At 43.9% G+C, this 21,320-nt stretch overlaps 1 protein-coding gene across 1 annotated transcript in view; it reads left to right on the top strand.

The window, feature by feature from the left end:
• Positions 1 to 21,320, top strand: part of SCN11A (sodium voltage-gated channel alpha subunit 11) — a 128,788-nt gene that overhangs the window by 49,163 nt on the left and 58,305 nt on the right. The window contains exons 3-8 of the mRNA XM_068556870.1: positions 1,974 to 2,108; positions 9,618 to 9,928; positions 13,421 to 13,539; positions 14,556 to 14,657; positions 17,760 to 17,888; positions 19,323 to 19,426. Of these exons, the coding sequence (XP_068412971.1) occupies positions 9,662 to 9,928; positions 13,421 to 13,539; positions 14,556 to 14,657; positions 17,760 to 17,888; positions 19,323 to 19,426 (721 nt within the window). The 5' untranslated portion in view covers positions 1,974 to 2,108; positions 9,618 to 9,661. The remainder of the gene's footprint in view (positions 1 to 1,973; positions 2,109 to 9,617; positions 9,929 to 13,420; positions 13,540 to 14,555; positions 14,658 to 17,759; positions 17,889 to 19,322; positions 19,427 to 21,320) is intronic.

Here is a 21,320-nt window from a genome sequence, read left to right as displayed (position 1 = left end):
CTGAGCCTCAGCTCAAATCCCATCTCTTCTTGGAAGCCTTCCTGGAATGAGTTGCTCTCTGCTCTATGCTGTGAAGGCCTCTGTTTGCATCTTGCTTGCAGCCCCTTGATGCTGCCTTTCTTGTTTTATAGTTCTTTGGACAGGTTTCTTTCTCATAAGAAACTGTAGGCTGCTCAAGGGCCCAGGTCTTATTTTAGTATTTCCAGGTGCTCTGCAATAGTGGAGATTCAGTGTCATCTTTGCTAAATCAACAGATGGAAGGCATGGCTGCTGCACCACCTTGACCACTGATGCTGAAACTGATCAGCTTATCAGATGGTGGGACTGAGACTGGCAACGTCTTGCTGCCTGCTAGCACTTGAGGGAGGTGATGATGCTATATGGCTCGAGGGATGCAAATGCGGGTGCTCTGGCATTGGCATCTTATATTATGAAGTCCCAGCACAGGTGCTCTGCTCCATTTTTCAAACGCATGTTTGCCTTCCCTAAGTTCTCCACAGGAGACGTGAATCTGGGGGAAGTCCTGAATGCAAGCCCCATAGTGCTCAGGCGGCCTGTGTTTGTGTTACTCTTAGTCACTTAAGTCTTTACATTTGGAATCATTTTTACTTCCTTGAAGATGGAGCTAGAAAGATTCTTTGAAACTTCAGAGTGGGAAGTCTGAATCTGACTTAATAGCTTAGGAAAATAATATTTGCAAAGAGTTTATATTAAAAAAGGCCAGAGCCTCTTAAAATAATGGATTTTGAGGCCTCCTTTACCTCTTCAAATGCACACGTTTTTATCCACGTAAAAAAATGCTAATTAACTCTAAGCACTTCTCTTATTCTTTGATCTTCTCTTATTCTGAGAGTCACCCTAAAATCAGACAAGGGTTTAGAATTTCTGATCACTGCCTTAAAAAGTTGGATCATATACACTGTGCCAGGCCTGGTACTAATCCCATCCCATGTCTGTGATTTCATCCTCTCCATGGGGTCTAGGTGTTGAGTCAGTAGAGGTAGAAAAGCAACCAGGCCTTTTCTCTCTTAAATTAAGATACTTAATCTAGTGTTTGCAAAGTGTTTTCACAGCTATTATCACATTTGCTTCCTAAGGCTAAGGAGATTTGGAAGATTATCCCATTTTATAGGGAGAAAATTAGGGCTCAGAGAAATGGAGTGATCCATCCAATATCACACAGCTTAGAGTGGTAGAGCCCAGTTCTTTTGACCAGTATTCAATGCCCCTTCTGGCAGGACCCAAATCTGCCTGTGATTCCAATCCAGCACTCCTTTCAACACCTACTTCCTACTTCATGCTTCCTTATAAACACACATCTTGTATCCTTTACCTCAGTTGGCTGTCAGCCGGCCTCTGTAAGGTGACAATGGCTGAAAATAGCTTATGGTATGACACTGCCCAGCAAGATTTCATTTTTCCCCAAGAATTAACAAAACAGAAGCCTACATGGGAGAGTTTGGGTTTGGTGACAGGTCCATTGTGGGGTTGCTTTGGTGGCCAAGGGGTCTTCTTGGTGTCCCTTATGACAAACATATAAGCAAGCATGTATTTTCATAGGTCTGAACCCCAGTGTTGATGGCACAAGAGAAGAGAAAGAAGGAGGAGCTGAATGGGTGTCTTGTGAACAGTTTCACGTTGTGGACCTTGGTAGGTCCTCGGGGATGAGACCTTAGAGCCCCCAAGTTAGTTGGCCTGCAGGCTAAGCTGAATGCAGAAACAGCATGGCTTTTCAGATAGACTTGTCTGTATTTTCTCACCCACTTGGATGAGGCCAAAGAAAAAAACAACCTGTTTCTTTATTAATGATGCTTTCTTCAGAGTTAGATTAAGCACTGATTAAAGGCAGATGCTTCCAAAGTATAAATGTAAGTACCATCTCAGTCACTCTCCGGTTACAGGGTTTCCTACACGATTCTTTAAAATCACTTTGGCTCTCTTCCCATTTCCCTTCCTCTATGCTCTCCACCCAGCTTTGGAGCTGCCCCTCCCAGAAGGGCTTCAATTGCCAGGAGCAGAAGCTCGGACTCTGCGAGAGACTTGCTCTGCAGAAAGCTTCAAGAGTTACCACAGGGGCTGCTGCCTGGAGCCACCTTACCAGGAGGCAGGTAAGTCCTCTGGGCTGGGGGCAGCCCTGTTCTTCTGTCCTTTCAGGGCTGGACCTGCCACTATGGAACTTGCTCTGTTTTTTTCATCAGGACAGAGTACAGACCTTTTGTAACCTTTTCCTGCTCAAATCAGAGGCAGAGACCAGGTATAGGATACATGGCTCAGGTGATGGGGTCCATCAGGTGGTTCTTCTCCTTTCAAATGCTCTGAGAGGGCATGAGGGCATGGGGACAGGAGATGGCTGGCTGGCTGGCCTGGTAGGTGCTTGCAACCCTGGACTTTGTGTCAGGAATTGGACTTTTCTAGAAATGATGTGCTCAAGTCTTGTCTCCATCTGAGGCTATGGTGCAAATCCTCCAAATATTTTCTGAATTCCCTGTGGCCAATTAACTTAATCAGAAATTGATGTACATGAGGGGTTTTGTTTGTTTGTTTTTTTGTTTTGTTTTTGTTTTTTGCTGAAGAGCTAGCAACTTAATCTTGGGATTGGCTTTGGACTGAGATCAAATTGTGTTAAAGTCTGTTCAAGTTCCCTTTCTTTCTGATTTTCTTATGGGATCTATGAAGGAGGAAGAGTATATATATATATTCTTGTAATCCACATTAACGTACATAGCTTATGAATCACCAAAGTTAGGAACTTGTTATGCAGACCACTACCCAAAATGGATGAAGGGGCATCCTGTAGGATATATCCACCATTGGGTTGTCTGGCTTGGATGAGTGGGAGGGTGTCATGGTGGGGCCAGTGGAATGCCTGTGGGAGTGACGTGAATGGGGCGGTGGTGGTGAGGCTGATGTCCAGGGAAGAATGTCACACACAGTGAGGGTGCCGTCGACCCAGTGCAGCCCAGCTGGAAGCTGTGTGGCTTTCTCCTCCTGACTCCCTTCTCTCAGGAAGGGGTGTCTTAGTTTGAGTATGAAGAACTAGGCACGTAGGTGGAATTGCATGGTGGTGACTGTTTGGGACTGAGATTCTCCAGCACTTACGGGATCATAGGCAAGTGTCTCCATTTCTCTAAGCCCTAATGTTTTCTTCTGTAAAATGTGGACGATATAATAATATCTACCCTGTAGCTCTCTTGGGAAATTATGAGAGGTAATCCATTTAAAGTGTTTGACAGTGCTTAGCCTATGGCTCAGAACTCTTATTAACCTCAGTGTGGACCTTTGGCATTTTAGGCTGTGTGGACCAGATCCATGCCAAAAGGTTCTGGTTGTGCAGCTGCAATCCTTTTGTGACTTCCCCTTACTGGTTAGGGTAAAGTGTGAGGGTCAGGTTGTCCAGTTTGACTCCTTACCTGGAGAGAAAATTAGAGAGAAACACTAGTCAAAGGAAGATGTAAGGTTAAAATCTCTGCCTCTTAGGAGAAGAATTCACCTTAATTGCAGATGAATATTTACTTTTAGAAATCCCCCAAGGATAATATTTATCTCATGAGGTTGCTCTGAGGATAAAATGAGATAATAATTTTGCCTGGAACAAGGTAGACATCCTTAAATGCCATCTATCATTGTGAAAATGTTTGTGATATCATGTTAATTGAAAAGTTCATAGGGTAAAATTGCATACACATCATAATGACAGCTATGTAAATATATTCACAGAAAGACTGCGGAAAAGAAATACACCAAAATGTTAAAATTTGCATGTGTTAGGTGGCTTTGGTGAGTGATCATTTCCTTGTCTTGTTTTCTAAATTTTATTTAATGGATGATTCTATCAGCCCAAGCCCTGGCAGGAAACAGATGGCACATTCAAACTGGGCATTTTGAGGATGTTTTATTGAAGGGACATTTTACAAAAGTTCAGGCAGAGTTACAGTAACAGAAACAAGTGACAGTGCCGTTCTCAGGTGTGCTGAGAGTGGGGAGCCATTACACCCTGCATCTGAAGGGGCAGGGGGAGGTGCTGTAGAACTGGAGGAGAAGCTGTGTGGATGGGCCATCTGATAGGAGCTGTGGTGCGTGCTGCCATCAGGGAGAGAGTTGGGAAAGAAGTCTCCAACCTCATTCTCCCCTATTTTCTGGGTCTCTTGCTGGTGCCTCCCATTGGCCAAACTCAACCAGAAGCCAGAGTTCAAGGGACCCCAGTGAGGGGTCCATGTGGATCAGCTTCATGGGCACTGAGCAGGGTGGGGAAGGATGGGGAGAGACCTGTAGGGCAAACTGAAGATGGCCAGCACAGTAAGGTTATGTAGCTTTTGTAATTATAGGTAAAGTCATAAATAAGAAACAAAAGCCCTTTGCCACCCTCAGTGCTTTCACATGTGCATACTCTTCCCTCTTTCCTTTCAGCTCCATGACTTCCAGTCTTTGTAACCATGCCCTCCTCTGGGCTCCCACAGCACCCGGTGCTTCCTCTAGTGTAGCCGCACTCAGTGTGTGGTTTCATCCTTTGTCCTTAACTTACCTGATTCCCCACACCATTGTAAGACCCTTGAGGCTGGGATGGTGTTTTATATCACTTTGCATTTCTAGCACCCAGCACATGAGTGAATGAATGATTGGAGTTCAGATCTAAATACCTCTATAAAGCTATAGATTTGAATTAAGGTCCAGAGCTACCTAATCTTAACAGAAAGTGAATTCCCAAAGAATTTAGGGCCTCTGCTTAAGGAAGTGAGGCTTTGGCTCTCTTTCCTAGATGAGAGTTTGTTTACTTTCTATTTAGTGGGAGTGGGCCCGTGAGCCTGCTGAACACAGGCTGGTCCTCAGAGGCCCTGACAGATGGCTTCCCACCTTCCTTGCCAGTCTAGCCCATCACCTGATGGAGGTCTGGCAGAGCCTCCTCACAGGCCTCCCTGTCTCTCATGATTGCCTTGCGTCAAGTCATAATTCACATGTTGCTGGCCTCCTGGTTTAGGACTGCAAATTGAGATTAAGCTTGCTTCCTTTCTGACTCAAGGAGATTTAGAGCCTGTCTTCATACCTGATATTGACTCTCTATTTTGATTCTCTATTTTGACTCTCTATTTTGAATTAGAGGATGTTTTGAGCCCTTGAAGGATTTTTACAATCCTTTCACAATCCTATGGGAGTAACATACATGCATATAATTCAAATATCTCAGGAAGAAAAAATGTTGGGAAGGATATAACATGAAAAATAAAATGTCTCCACCTTCACCTATATATCCAATCGCACTGTTAACCATTTCAGTTTTTCAGTCTTCCGGTCATTATCTCACTTAACTCTAAATAATTCTCTTATTCTCCTATTTCTTGATTTATCAAGTTTAAGTAAAAATTATTATTATTATTATTATTATTTTTAATTTAATTGAGGTTGGGGTTTTTTTTTGTTGTTTTTTTTAAAAATTTTTATTTATTTATTTATTTTTAAGTTATGGCTATGTTGGGTCTTCGTTTCTGTGCGAGGGCTTTCTCTAGTTGTGGCAAGTGGGGGCCACTCCTCATCGCTGTGCGGGGGCCTCTCACTATCGCGGTCTCTCTTTTTGCAGAGCACAGGCTCCAGACACACAGGCTCAGTAATTGTGGCTCACGGGCCCAGCTGCTCCGCGGCAAGTGGGATCTTCCCAGACCAGGGCTCGAACCCGCGTCCCCTGCATTAGCAGGCAGATTCTTAACCACTGCGCCACCAGGGAAGCCCAAGTAAAAATTATTGAATTGCCCCTATGTGCGATGAGGGATTTAGCTTATTGACAGTAATCCTTCTGCCTTTCTCATGATTTCTTCCAGTTTTTGTTCCTTATGTTTCTAATTTGGTTTTGCACTTGATTACTTGTGTAATTTTAAGGGATATATTTATACTTGTATTGCTTGATCCGTTGACCTTCCATAGAACGTCTTAATTCTCCACGTGTTTAGGATGAGGAAATTGGTGCCTCTGAGCTTCCCCTCACCTTTTCTCTCCAACTCCAGCTTGCAACAAAATTTTATAACATTGATAACATTTGAAGTCTTTTCTGTAATTATAATTAATTTTGCTTTATGTATCAGATTGTTAAAAATCAAAAACTAATATATAACCTTTATGATATAAAGGTTTTGTAGCTACTAGTCTCTAAAACCAAGTACTATATTTGGACCCATAAAGAAGGGGATGGACTCTGATGTCACTGACCTTCTGCTGCATGAAGGAGAACGTTCTAAGTGTCAAGGTCAAGTGGACTCTCTTTTTTTCCTGTTCTTATATTCTGTCGGCTGCTCAGATCATTTAGTTGGCTTCATATGTAAAATGTGACTTTCTGAAGAACATTTTGTTTCCATGGAATTTCTAATTACCTTTCTTTTTTACCTATTAATAAACCAGTTTTTATTTTATTTTAATTTTTTTGGCTGTGTCGGGTCTTAGTTGTAGCATGCGGGATCTTTCTTTGCAGCATGCGGGCTCTTCGTTGCGGCCACATGGGCTTCTCTCTAGTTGTGGCACTCGGGCTCCAGAGCTCATGGGCTCAGTAGTTGCAGTGTGCAGGCTTAGGTGCCCCGCGGCTTAGTTCCCCAACCAGGGATCAAACCCGTGTCCCCTGCATTGGAAGGCAGAGTCTTAACCACTGGACCACCAGGGAAGTCCCCATCTATAACAGATTTTGACGTGTGCAGTTTCAGGGGTTGTCAGTTTTATTTTGTGTTATTTATTTTTATTAAGTCTCTTTTCCTCAAGGACCCAGTCAAAATAACCCAGGTTCAGAACAGCAGGGCCAGAATGTCCAGTTTCTTCTTTAATAGTCTCATTATTACGGCAGCAGCCCTCCACTGGATTTCTTGCTGCAACTTAGCATAAGGTCCAGTTTTGGCCATCCAGGGTCTTTCCTGGCTCATCCATTTTGTAGGATCAACTAGCATTCATATGCTGTTTACTGCAAAAGACTTCATGCTTGTCTTAAATGTCTTTTATGAGCTCTAGAGCCAAATTCAGCAGAGTCTCATTATATGCTCACTTCATTTATACAAATTCAGTTACATATGTTTATGAGAGAGAGGTGAGGGAAGAAATAGAAGGGAAGAGGAACGGAGGGGAGAGGAGAGGAGAGAGAGTAATTTAAATAGTACGGCCAATTCCATTATCCAGGAGTGTCCATAAAGAGCTTGACCCTGAATGAATGCAGGACAGAATGCACTGAATCTACGGTCCCATATTTGGTTTCTGTTGACATATGGCTCACACTTTGTGAGTACTGCATTACCCTTAGTGTGTTTAAAGACACATATGTTGCCCTTATCATGGCCTTTAAACAGAATCCAACTACTTTCTTCACTGAAGAAAGAGGTTCTATTGAATTTGTTGACCAGTGAGTTGGGATGCCTCTTCAATATGGTACCTCCCTAAGGGATTTGCAAAGGAAGTTTTGACTATGTTTTTTGTTTTTGTTTTTTTCTTATGTGCTTTTTTTCAGAGGCTAACACGTGTAAGCTGTGATTTCTCTGTATTCAAGTGCTTCCTGGTTCTCTCCACTTGCAGGTCCCATCAGTGGCTTCAACTCCATGTGTTTTAATCTGAATCTGTTCCCCCAAAGCTTTCTCCTTCCCTAGTGCTCTCTATCTGAGCGACTGGCACTGTTGACTCACTTGCCGAAGCCAGGAGCCTTGACTCCTTCCTTGCCCTTAAATCCCTCTCTTCCCATGAATCACTTGTCAAGGCTATTTTTTAAGTGACTCTCAAATCCATCCACTCCATTAGGTCATCCTCAGTGGTTATGACCTGTTGCAACAGTTTCCAAGCTCATTTCTCCTATTCTGGCCTTCCCAACTCCTTCATTCCCCTATCCCAAGCCTATCCATTCTCACCAGTAAGAGGGATATTAAAAAAATGATAGTGTTACTCCTCTGAAATAATAATAATAGTAATAACCCACCCTTTAGTAACACTCCGCTACCCTCAGGGTGAAGTCCATGATCTTTACTAAGGATTACAGGCCCCCACATGCTCTCCAGTGCTGACTGACCATTCCACTCCACACAATCTCCATTCTGGGCAAACAAAACCTGTTGATAGACACCATGTTCTTTTTCAACCAAGTGTCCTCGTACATGCTCTTTCCTCCCCCTGCAACACTCTAATGTCCCTTTTTTTCTTCTCTGAGACTTACATCTCCTTCAGGTCTCAGCTGAGACATTAAAGCTTCGGTAAGCCATCCCTGATTCTGCAAAACTGCTTAGATGCTTATCCTATGAACAGACATAGCACCCTCTATTTCTTTCCTATAGTAGCATTTGTCTTACTCTCCTGTAGTTTCATGTCTTTTATCTGTCTTCTCCACTACAGCAGGCAGTGTAACTGTAGGGCCTGGAGGAGAGACTGAGGTTTTTTCACCATTAGTGCCTAGCACTGTGCCCGGAACAGGCTCTGAGCACATGGTTGTTGAATGAATAAACCAGTCCTATGTTGAGTTCCCCATTGTAATTCCTTGGAGTGGTGTGGGAGTCAATCCTAGATTGGCATTCAGTAAATTAGAAAGGAAGAAGATGCCTGGCATGGGGAATAAATGCATTCAACTTAACCACTACTGCTTTTTCTCAGAGTCTAGTTTTAAGCCTGAGGCTGTAGAGAAAGTCCTTGTAGAAAGGGCTGTCAGGGATAGGGGCTGGGAGAGCTATTATCCCATGATAGAGTGACCTATTAGCTTTGGCAAATCCTTTTTGCTTTCTTGGGGTCTCACTTCTGCCAGGTCTGGGTCTCAGAAGTTAGGGAGCTGGCAAAGGATCATAGATGTTAGTGTAAATGTTCATGCCTGTGTTTATGGCTCTTTTGTTTCCATCCCGTCACATTTCAAGAACTTTGCCAACCAAAGGTGAAGAAAGACTCATGCACTCATAGTTTTGATTTTACAACCCCCAACTATGGCCCATTTGATTCCCTATTCCTTCCTCTCCTGTTCACACTGTGGCCACTTGTCTACCATCTGCAGGTCCCATTTCAGTAGTTCAGCTGGTTCAGTCTTACTGTCTTCCTTGATGCTTGGGTCTCATTTTTAGAGACTGAGCTTCTTCTGCTTATTGATCTTGAACTCAGCTTCCCACCTATTTCCAGGTCCTCCAGGAATGATGACCTGCTTTGGTCTCGCCTATGCCCAAAATTCTTTTTTTTTTTTTTTAATTTATTTATTTTTATTTATTTATGGCTGTGTTGGGTCTTCATTTCTGTGTGAGCGCTTTCTCTAGTTGTGGCAAGCGGGGGCCACTCTTCATCACGGTGCGCGGGCCTCTCACTATCGCGGCCTCTCTTGTTGCGGAGCACAGGCTCCAGACGCGCAAGCTCAGTAATTGTGGCTCACAGGCTTAGCTGCTCCGTGGCATGTGGGATCTTCCCAGACCAGGGCTCGAACCCGTGTCCCCTGCATTGGCAGGCAGATTCTCAACCACTGCGCCACCAGGGAAGCCCCAAAATTCTTTTTATATCCACAATAGTGGTCACCTCTTCTGACCTTCTTCACAGCTAATGAGTTCCCAAACCCCCTCACCTCAGTCTCAACTCTTGTAGACCCCATGATATGGTCCTTGGAGAGTGGAATCTCAGGGCAGACAGTGTAATTTTCTACCTCCCAGAGCTCTCTGAGGATCTGCTGCTTGTCTGTGCCCCGAGGGTGAAGATGGATGACAGGTGCTACCCGGTGATCTTCCCAGATGCGAGGAATTTCCGCGCCTTCACTCCTGACTCTTTGGCTGCAATCAAGAAGCGGATCGCCATCCAAAAGGAGAAAAAAAAGTCCAAAGACCAGACAGCAGCAGAACCCCAGCCTCGACCTCAGCTTGACCTAAAGGTGTCCAGAAAGTTGCCCATGCTCTATGGTGACATTCCCCATGAGCTGATAGGGAAGCCCCTGGAAGACTTGGACCCATTCTACAGAAATCATAAGGTACCCTCTGTGGGGAGGCTGGGGTGTTCTAACCATGTTCTAACCACCAGGTGTAATTGGCATTGCATGGATCTCCAAATATTGATCTTGGGGTATAAAGAGGCCAGACCCCACTTCTCCTTTGCTGTCACTCCCTGTCATTGCTTTCACAGTCCTGAGAATGGCTTTCAGTACTAATTTTCTCTCTGTAATAATGCATGTCTTGGAAAAGAAGATGAATGAAGATGAGGAGCAGCAGAAGGATAAAAGGAGAGCAGAGAAAACATAAAATGGTGTCAGGAAAGAGGACTGGACTAGCAGTCAGAAAAGTTGGGTATAGGCCATTTCAAGTAATTGGATTTATAACTTTGGGTAAATCACTTCACTAATTCTCACTTTTCTAATCAGTAAAACGGGAATAATGCCTGCTCTTCCTACATTACAACATAGGCATGCTATGGAGCCTTTATAAACTGTAAAACATTATAAACTGTAAGGCATTATACTGGTATGAAGAATTAATATCACTGTCCATGAATGTCCGTTTCAGAAACTAGAGTTTACCTTGAAAAACTCTTAGGCAATAGGCTTTTTAGGCTATTAAATGAGATTTATGAAGGTCAAAGCCCTAGGCCGATACTTGGCACATAAGAGGAGCTCAATAAATGAAGTTTAAGAATATTGTAATCAAGTAGGCACATGCAGATTACATGTAAACTCCATGCCAATATGTGATAGGCTTGCTGTTTTATCTACCTAGATGTAGGGAAATTCTAGTAAAAGTTCCTCAAAGGGGTTCCTAGATGAGGAAACGTGAGCTCAGGCTCTTCTGATGGCTGTTTGAAAGCCTGGGGCAGTGAGGAAAGTCCTCTACAGACCATCCCCTTTCAGGAAAGACTCAGAAGACCTGGCCATCATCATCTCACTGTGTGATCCAGCAGAGAATGGAAAACCCACTTTGCCAGACTGAAGACAGGGAGGAAGGAGGCTGGGGAGTTTGGGGAAAGTCCTGGAAAATATGGGATGCTGAGAGCATCCTTTTCTGGCACCCATGAGAAACTGACCTCTCCAAAGAAAGATTGCCTGGTTTGTATGTCCTTGAATTGGACAGACTTGGGGTTACCAGGCCGAATGGGGACTGTGTGATGGAAGAAAGCTGGGTATGAGTGGGAAGGACAAAAAAGGGGAAAAGAGGTGAAGGAGCAAAAACACTCCAATATTTCTCCTTCTCCTAATGCCCCAGAATTCCAGGGGCTTCTTGGAGGCAGAGTAGTTGGAGGTGAGATAACTCCTGGAGGCCTCCTTCTGCCTCTAGGCTGGGTAGGAGATCCAGGAGGTAGGCAGCAGCTTGGTGTTTTGCGGACAGTCCTGGGAGGACAGGCTCTGATCCAGCTGGGGTGGATGTTCTCGGACCATCTCTTCTCAGCCTGGGTCCTCCCTTTAAATCAAGAGACATGATACTTGTTCAGAGCTCTGCACACCCATGACCTAACACGTCAGTGCTCTCAGCAGTCATGTGAGCTATGTGTGGTGTCATTAGCACTTCACCTTACAGATAAGGAGACAAAACCTTGATGGGGAAGTGGCTTACACCAGGTCAAACAGCCAGTTAGTGGTGGAGCTGGGACTCAAACCCAAGGGCTCTTTCTGTAGTCGCAGGTCAGTTCCTCTCTTTCAAAGCTTCCATTTTTGAAGAGCTACAGGGAAAAGGGTGGAGATGTGTCAGCAAGTAGACAGCTTTAAATCATTAAAACCCTGGCGAGTGTAGTTAAATACACCATTAGTTGAAATATTTAAAGCAGTCAGAGGAGGCATTAATAAAATATCAAAATCAAAGGGCATAAAATGGATAACTAATAAGAACCTGCTATATAAAATAATAAATTAAATAAAATTCAAAAAAAAAATCAAAGGGCATAGAAGTAGAGCCATATCATGCCACCTATTAATCTGGGTGACCCACCTTAGGAAGAGGTTTGCTCTCTGCCCTAAAATCGTCTTTCTGTCCAAAGAAAGGGCACAGAATCCCCAAAGTGAGTCTTAGACCCCTGGGCTCATAGCTTTTAAAGAACCCTGTGGCCCATTTCATTTTGTTATGGAGGAAACAGAAAATATCCTAGTCCACATTTTCCCTGCAGCCAGATGGCCAGCAGACAAGTAAGTTCCAGCAACTCAGTGAAGGAAGTTGATGTTTGGCAGTGGCTGAAATTCTGGTATCTCAACCAAGGCGGCAGCTACCCCACTGTTTCTGGGCCTGGGTGACAAGACCTGTCTTTCCTGTTTGAGAATAAGCTGGATTACATGTCAAGTAGTACTTTTCTGCAAATCTGAAAGGAGCAATGACACAGGAGACAGGAATGACCCTAGTTCTATGAAGGCTTTTATAACAGCCTTCAGGACACATAAAGGGACAGCCAGATGACAGTTAAATGGAAAGGGGGAGGTCTGAGGGTTGATGTTAGAAGCCTGTGAGTCATTGGTTGTTGTCCAGGTACAGCTTCAGGCCCAGAGCCCAGGAAGACATGCAAGGAGGAAACGGGTGCAGGTTTGGTGTTTTTCAGTGGGGCCCAACTGAACAGTGCACCATTTGGTGTGTCTGTCCTGGATTTGGCATCCCAGGACGTACCCACTACAGGCCAGTAGAGCCTCCAGTGATTGTGACAGATAACCAAAAACACCCACACACATTTCCATTGCCTTCTGTAGGGCCTCCCCTGCCAGTCGAGAACCTCAGGCAGATTTGCCTATGTCCAGGGAGTGGGGGGGAATGGGAGAGCAAGTCTGGGAACCGTGATGATTTTTTTATTGAAAATCCTCAAGGTTAGAAGTGAGTGGCAGACTATTTCATGTAAGACAGCTCAGGCATAACAATATAAACTCTCTAGGTACCTGACTATTCTAAGATTCATTACAAAGTTTTTTTTTAATTTAATATTATCTTTTATTGAAGTATAGTGGATTTACAATGTTGTGCCAACAAAGTTTTCATTAGTAATCAAAATAATTTAAAATAATCTGCCGAGTGTGAATGCTCAATTCTATTTCTGTCTCTTCAAGTTCTCTTCTAGTTCTTGTCTCCATAAATATATACCATGGAGTACAATACAGAGGGTTTTGTTTGAGCCAGTTATTACTCTTCACCCCTTTTTTCTTTATTTGCAGGGCCCATGCGCTCCATTTCTGGGGCTTCCAGAGTATTTCACTGGGTGAACAGTCCACAGCTCAACAGTTATTTTGGGAGTGAGGGCTGACTTTCAATAGATCAGAGTCTTGGGACTCTGAGTGAGACCCAAGCCACATGGGGAGATCTCTTGGCTCCCAGAGTGACAGTGTAGGCTGGTCAGAAAGTACCTCTGGCTTCAGAAGACAGGTCTCCAATCAGAAGCTACAGTCACCATAATAAGACAAGCCATGCCTCAACCTGTGGTTCCACCGAATTTTCTCTGAATGAACTCATGATAAATATTGTTTGGTCACTGCATGTAATTCTATTGTGTTTGTTTTTTTTTGCAGACATTTATGGTGTTGAACAAAAAGAGAACAATCTACCGCTTCAGTGCCAAACGTGCCTTGTTCATTTTTGGGCCTTTCAATTCAATCAGAAGTTTAGCCATTAGAATTTCAGTCCATTCATATCCTTTTGTTGCTTCTTTTACCAAGTCCAGGTCATGTGAAGTGTGCACAAGCCCTAGGGGTTCACATGTTTGTTGAGTGGAAATAGCTCATTCTTTTAACAAATACTGGGTGAGTGGCCCTGCTGTATGGCAGGGCTGTGCTGGGACTGGCACCTGTCTGGGATCCTGTGGCCTCAGAGGAGACAGGTCAAAAGGCAGGCAATTTCTTAGTGAGATGGGCAGTCTGGAAGTGGGAGTGTGGAGAGGCTCTGTTGTACTTTGGAGGCATCAAGAATGGCCTCCTGAAGAAAGGAACATCTAAGTTGAGACCCAAATAAAGGGTAAACTGGCAACCTGTGCACTGTGTTTAGCTGATAAGTGAGTTGTGCTAGAACTACAGTGTTTAAAGCTTTTTTAGAAACACTTTCTAGTGTTAAAAGTCCAGATTTTCAGGGGGTGAGGAGACACCAGGCAGTTTTAGATGGGGGGAAGGGGGGTGTGAAAAAGACGTGGGTTGGTAGACGGAAGTACTCAGGAAAACGGGAAGGAATATCTATTTGTTGGGTTCCCTAGAAGCAGAGCCTGAGATGGGATTCTTATTTAAGTGATTTAGTGGGGGAGTGCTCTCTGGAAAAGGAAAAAGGGAAACAGCATGGAGCAAAAGGAGGAGCCAAGCAAGGACAGGGTCTCAGCTGAGCCCACATCAGGCATCAGCCGGAGCCACGGGGATCTCCAGAGCATGAATCTATCGCAGAGCTGCCCCGCCTGAAAGCCAGAGGCCGGGTTTTTGTAAATCTGTCGGTCAGACATGTGGAAAGGGAGTGTAGCCCTCTAAGGTGAGGAGGCTGCCATTCAGGCTGAGGACAGTTCTTCAAGGGAGGGGACAGCTGTGGGTTGTTCTCAGCCAACGCTCACAGTTAGAGGACAGATGCTCCTGCAGAAAAGGGGCCCTGCAGGGACCCCCGCAGCCTCAACTACAATAACTAATGACACATGCCATCCTGCAGTGTAGCTGCCTTAACGGCCCTGGTCACATTGTTCAGCATGTTCATCATCTGCACCGTCATCATCAACTGCGTGTTCATGGCCATGACTCGTGGGAAGGACAGCATTAACATAGATACTGAGAGTGCTGAGTAAGTGTTTGTCCTGCACGCATTTGTCCTATTTTTTTAAGCAAATAAACCTAAAAGAATTATGATTACCTCAGATTTTAGCTATGGAGAGAAGAAAAAGTCACCCATAATCCCAGATCCCCAACACAAATGCTGGCAGAGTCAGTTTCATTTTTGTATATGTCCACTTACAATTGTCTTTAAAGGTCTTTTAAACTTACATTTGTAATAAACAGCACACATACAAATTTTATGTCTAGTTTTAAGTGGTCTTCTTTGTCCTTATGTAGGCTTAACAGGAGCCCATTTTGATGCCTATACAATATTTCATCAGGTGACTATACCATAATTTACTTAACTACTCTCGTATTTTACTACTATAAATAGCATTGCAACAAGCATCTTTTGGTATAAAGCTACTTTAAAAAATCATTATTTTCTTAGAATAGAGTCTTAGAAATGGGTTTACTAGCTAGACAACCATGGCCCTGACTGGACACCCTAACTATGGTTGAACTGATAGTGACACACCCCAGAGGGCCTGATTTGCGTGGTGGGTTGAGGTCTCCCTATCGTGGAGATCTCAAGCCCTGCTTCCAGCTGGTGGGCATGGCTGTACTCCACAGCAGATGTCATTTTGGTCCACATGTCCCACCACTGGCAGGCTTCTGCTGGAAAAGAGAGAATGGCAGGGTGGGAGGTGGAAGGCTAAATGGCTAGGCAGAAATAACAGTCAGAGGTGGCTGTCTCATTTGCTTGAGATCTAGATGAAGACTTGCAGAACCCCACACATCTGTAATTACAGCCTTTTTTCAAAATACCTATAATTTTATAAATTATACCTGAGTTTAAAAGATGGCATTTCAGGGCAGACATTAATTAATCTTCTGTGTTTATTTGTCACCTAAAAGGTGAGCAGTTTAGAAAAAAGCTGAAGCAGAAGTAGCTCTTGCCCAAGGCAGCCTCATGACCATTTCTGCTCTTGGACTTAGCTGCTTTGGGATTCTTCGAGTTCCCAAGACCTTAGTTCTTTAGCTTTGAGGGCTAACAATGGTTGGACATTCTACCAGAAAAGGTCCACTTCTTTTACTCTGAACCAGCAGATTGTTCGAAATGATTGTTTCTGTCCCAGATGTGGGACCAGCGTGTGTGTGTGTGTGTGTGCGTGCGTGCGTGCGTGTGCGTGCGTGCGCCAACCAAGCATATTTTTATTGGGATTATAACGAGAGTTAGAGTATTGTCTTTTGGAGGAGGAGGAAGGGGAAGAAGGGAAATAAATTAGAAGACAGAACATGATGAAGGACGAAAGGAATAAAATGGAAATAGTTTTTTAAAAAATTGTGATAAAATACACATTACATCACATTTGCCATCTTAATCACTTTTAGGTGTACAGATCAGTGGTATTAAGTACATTCGCACAGACGTGCAACCATTACCACTCTCCATCTCCACAACTCTTTTAATCTTGCAAAACTGAAACTCTGTACTCATTAAACAGTAACTCCCCATTCTGCCCTCCCCTCCACTCCCCTGGAAACCACCATTATACTTTATGTCTCTGTGTATTTGATTACTCTAGGTGCTTCCTGTAAGTGGAATCATACCATATTTGTCTTTTTAAACTAGTTTATTTCCCTTAGTATATGACCTCAAGGTTTATCCATGTTGTCACATGTGACAGGATTTCTTTCCTTTCCTAGGCTCAATAATATTCCATTGCATGTATATACCACATTTTATTAATCTATTCATCTGTCGATGGACATTTGGGTTGCTTCTACATCTTGGCTATTGTGAATAGTGCTGCTATGAACATGGCTGTGCAAATATCTCTTCAAGACTCTGCTTTCAGTTCTTTTGTATATGTACCCAGAAGTGGGATTGCTGGATCATATGGTAATTCTATTTTTAATCTTTTGAAGAATCTCCATATTTTTTTCCATGGTGGTTGCACCATTTTACAATCCCACCACTAGTGCACAAGGGTTTTAATCTTGCCACATCCTCACCAACACTTGTTATTTTCTGCTTTTCTTAAAAAGTAGCCAGCCTAATGAGTACGAGGTGATAGCTCATTGTGGTTTTGATTTGCATTTCTCTGATGATTAGTGATACTGAACATCTTTTCATATGTCTTTTCATATGCTTGTTGGCAATTTGTATGTAATCTTTGGAAAAATGTCTATTCAAGTCATTTGGCCATTTTTAAGTGGATTATTTAATTTTTTATTGTTGAGTTTGTAGGAGTTCTTCATATATTCCAAATATTAACCTCATCAGATATATGATTTGCAGATATTTTCTTCTAGGAGTCTTATAGTTTCAGGTCTTTTTTTAATATTCACAACATTTTAATTAATTAATTAATTAATTAATTAATTTACTTATGGCTGCGTTGGGTCTTCGTTGCTGCGCGCGGGCTTTCTCTAGTTGCAGCAAACGGGGGCTACTCTTCGTTGCGATGCACGGCCTCTCATTGCAGTGGCTTCTCTTGTTGTTGAGCAGGGGCTCTAGGCACGTGGGCTTCAGTAGTTGTGGCATGTGGGGTCAGTAGTTGTGGCTCGCTGGCTCTAGAGTGCAGGCTCATTGGTTGTGGCGCATGGGCTTAGTTGCTCTGTGGCATGTGGGATCTTCCCGGACCAGGGCTCGAACTGGTGTCCCCTGCATTGGCAGGCTGATTCTTAACCACTGCACCACCAGGGAAGTCCCTAGTTTCAGGTCTTACATTTAGCTCTAATCCATTTTGAATTAATTTTTGTACATGGTATAAGGTAAGGGTCCAGCTTCATTCTTTTGCATGTGGATATTGTGCTTTCCCAACACCATTTGTTGAAAAGACTGTCCATGTTGGCTGAAGCTTCTCTCAAGAATATGGCTGTGAAGCTAGGTGTTTAAAAGCAGCTTTACAACTTTATCCATGGGCCTCTTTCTCACAAATCCCAAATACCAGAACTTGCTTGAGGACCTTACCTTTCTGAACTTTGATTTGCTAAGACAAGAATGTTAAATGTCACATTAAAATGGAATCAGACCTCATGAAGTTCAGATCAGACAGATGGACTCTCTGTTTTTCACATAGCTTATCATACTTCTTCTTGTTCTGAATGATTTGCTTTGTAGGTATGTCTTCACTGGGATTTATATATTTGAAGCATTAGTTAAAATATTGGCAAGAGGTTTTATTCTGGATGAGTTTTCTTTCCTTCGAGATCCGTGGAACTGGCTGGACTCCATTGTCATTGCAACAGCGTAAGAATGTTGAGATTTTTACCAAAGAGACTAGGGGTGGGAAAGAAGCCCCTTGGCTTCCAGCAGGGCCCTGTGTAGATCCACATGACTGGCTGAGTGCAGCCAAGTAAAGCCTAGTACTCTGAGTGCAGTGTTGGTTGACACTGAACTGCACCATGTAGCCAGCTGACCAGAGGCCTTCACACACAAAAATCCATTTCTGGCCGCACCTCGAGGCTTGTGGGATCTTAGTTCCCCAACCAGGGATTGAACCCAGGCTCATGGCCATGAAAGCACCAAGTGCTAACCATTGGACCTCCAGGGAATTCCCCACAAATCCATTTCTAGGCCAACACTCATGGTCTTACTTTTTCAGCCATTTATTCACCAAACACTGACCTGTTATGGGGCCAGTCTCTGTGCCAGATATAGGGCTTGTGATAATGAAAAAAAATATATCATGCATGGTTCTCACCCTGTTGGAGCTCACAGGTCAGAGGGGAAGTGAGGCATTTAATGACCATTATAACCTGCTACAGTGAGTGCTAGCATAGGAGCTGTGCATGATTCCAGCTGTTAGAGCATGGAGGAGGAATAAAGGGGTCTAGAACATCTTTGTCTACTGAAAGGTCACAAAGAGTTTCTCTCATGTTTTCTCCTAGAAGTGTTATTGTTTTGGCTCTTATGTTTAATTAAGTTTGTGGTCCATTAAGTTTGAGTTAGTTATTGTATATGGCATGAGGTGAGAGCTGAAGTTCTTCCTGAAGGAGAGGACATCAATTTGGCATCGAATGATGAGATTCCAAATTCATGAGTCAGCAAAATAAAAAGCAAGAGGAGCAATGGCCTATTGCCAGCACAATAATGATAAACCCAACCTTATTTAATTTGTGCCAGCCATTGTCTTAAGCACTTTGCATATATTTTTCTATCTAATATTCACGAAAGCCCTTTGAGGTAGTTACTATTAATTTCAGAGTTTTACATTTGAAGGTAAATGGTCAGGTGCTCCTGGTTATTGAGAGATGGTGTAGTATGTGGGCTCTGGAACCAGACTGCCTAGGTTCCTTCTGGGCTTGGCCACATGGTGAGACCTTAGGGAAGTGTACTGGGGCCTGGAACTTGGTAGCAAGTCAATAAATGTTTAAGTTGATTTCTGTTATCCATGGATGTAGCCACAACTGCAGTGACTATTTCAAGGAATCCTCATCTATGTCCAAGTGTAAAGATTAGCTGAGAGCAGCCTCCTGTGCAATCTGTGGTCCATAGGGTCCATAGCAATAGACAGTGGTATTGCCAGGTCCTGACATGAAGGTGGGATTGGAAGGGGAGGTTGCAGATTTCATTCTGGTGGACACACACCTCAGGCTGTGCTTACTTGTGACCTTTGTGGAGATGTGCAGGGCAGACGCATGCCTGAACAAGCCTGGACTTTCCTTGTGCTTTGTCTTGTAGGTTTGTATCATATTCACCATATATCAAGGGCAGCAGCATCAGTCTGTCATCCCTGCGTACCTTCCGAGTGTTCAGAGCTTTGAAAGCAATTTCAGTAATTTCAGGTAAGTCACTCTAACTTTCAACACTGGCTCTTAGCAGAAGAGAATAGTTAAAATTTCTCTGTGTCATGTAAACCACAAACTAACAAACTCTGCTTTATTCATTTATTTGATCATTCAACAAATATATATTGAGCACCTAATGTCCACTGTGCTAGCTGCTTGCGATGTACCAATGAGCAAACAGACAAAGGTCCCTGCCCTCATGGAGTTTACATTCTAGGTGGGGGGTTGGGAGACAGACTTAAGCAGTAACTATAATAAATAAGTAAACTATATAGTGTGCTGGAAAGTGACATATGCCATGGAGAAATAAAATGGAAAAGTAGGCAATGTGGTGGCTCTTGGAAGTCACGGGGGGTCAGGGAAGCAGGTTGCAATTTTTAGTGGGGTGGTCAGGATAGGTGTCATTGAGAAGGTGAGATGTGGGCAGATTTGAAGATGGTGAGGGAGTTTCACAAGCAGATATATGGGAAAGAGTATTCTGAGCATAGGAAGCAGCCAGTCCACAGACCGAGGACTATAAAAGACGTGGGTGGGGCTGGAGCAGACAGAATGAGGGGCCAGGTGGTGGAGGAGGGACCACAGAGGTGAAGGGGAGGCACCTAAGTACCGGGAAGACTTGGGCTTTGCTCTGAGAGAAATGGGAGCCATGCAGGGGCTTTGAGCAGAGGAGTCATGACCTGACCCAGGCTTTAAAAGGATTACTCTGGCTGTTGTGTGGGGAACAGAATGTGCGGGAGCAAAGGTAGAAGCAGGAAGACCAGATAGGAGGCATGTTGGTCACCATGGAAATGTGCTGCTCAGATCTCCTGCTGCAGGGAGTGCAGTTGACTAATGGTCCCAGCTGGCCCCTCTCTGGATTCACCACTGCATTCATGTTCATGCCAAGATCACGCTTTCCCTGCATGTGGGGGCCGCTAGTGCAGGCCCACCCCTGAAGGGTTTGGGACTCCTCTATGGGGGACTTTGGCTCAGGGGCTCCTCAGCAACCAGGGTGAGACTGTCTCACAGCAGCACTGCAGTCTGAGGCACTTCCTGTCTATCCTGCTTCCTTCCTGCTCTCCTTTCCCAGGTGTCAGCCCTGTGCCACAGTCTGAGGCTCTCTCTGTCCCTCCACTCCCTCCCTCCAGATTACTCCTCACAAGCATTTCCCCAAGAAATCTCTTGCAATCCGGTCTCAAAGTGTCTGCTTCTCAGAGGGCCCAGACTGACACAGGGGGCCACTGCCATAATCCAAGCGAGAGGTGGTGGTGCTCTCAGATCAGGCGGTGGAAGAGGAGTTGGTGAATGGTGGTCAGATTCTGTATAAATTTGAAGGTAGAAACAAGAGGACTTCCTGACAGGTTGATTGTATACATGATATGAGCAAAAGAAGAGTAAAGGATGAGTCAAGGTTTTTTGTCTGAGTGACTGGAAAGATGGAATCATCACTGAATGAGAAAAGGAAGGCTGTGAGGGAAGCAGGCCTTGGGGGTCAGGTTAGGAATCAGCTTTGCATGTGTTCTGTTTGAGATGGCTGTGAGACATCCAAATCAAAGTACCAAGTAGGCAATTAGATATATGAGGCTGGAGTTCCAGGGCTGCAGATATCATTTTGGAGATTATGAGCCTATAGATGTTATTTAGAGCCATGGAATCTGATGAGATTACCAAGAAAATGAGCATAGATGGAAAGTAGAAGAGGACAAAGGACTGAGTCCCAGGCACTGAGACCTTAAAGGGGAAGGGAGAGAAGAGAAACCAGCAAAGGAGATGAGCAAGAGCCACCAGTAAAGGAGGAAAGAGAGCAAAAGTGGTCTCTTGGAAGCCAGGCAAGGAAGGAGCCCTGTGGATCAGGATGAAGCCAAGGACGGGGTTGTAAATATGAATTCCAGTTTATCAAAAATGAGTTTAT

The sequence above is a fragment of the Eschrichtius robustus genome, chromosome 12 (genome assembly GCF_028021215.1).
Source record: "Eschrichtius robustus isolate mEscRob2 chromosome 12, mEscRob2.pri, whole genome shotgun sequence".
In the NCBI taxonomy this organism is placed as follows: Eukaryota; Metazoa; Chordata; class Mammalia; order Artiodactyla; family Eschrichtiidae; genus Eschrichtius; species Eschrichtius robustus.
This window is presented reverse-complemented; position numbering and strand designations above follow the sequence as displayed.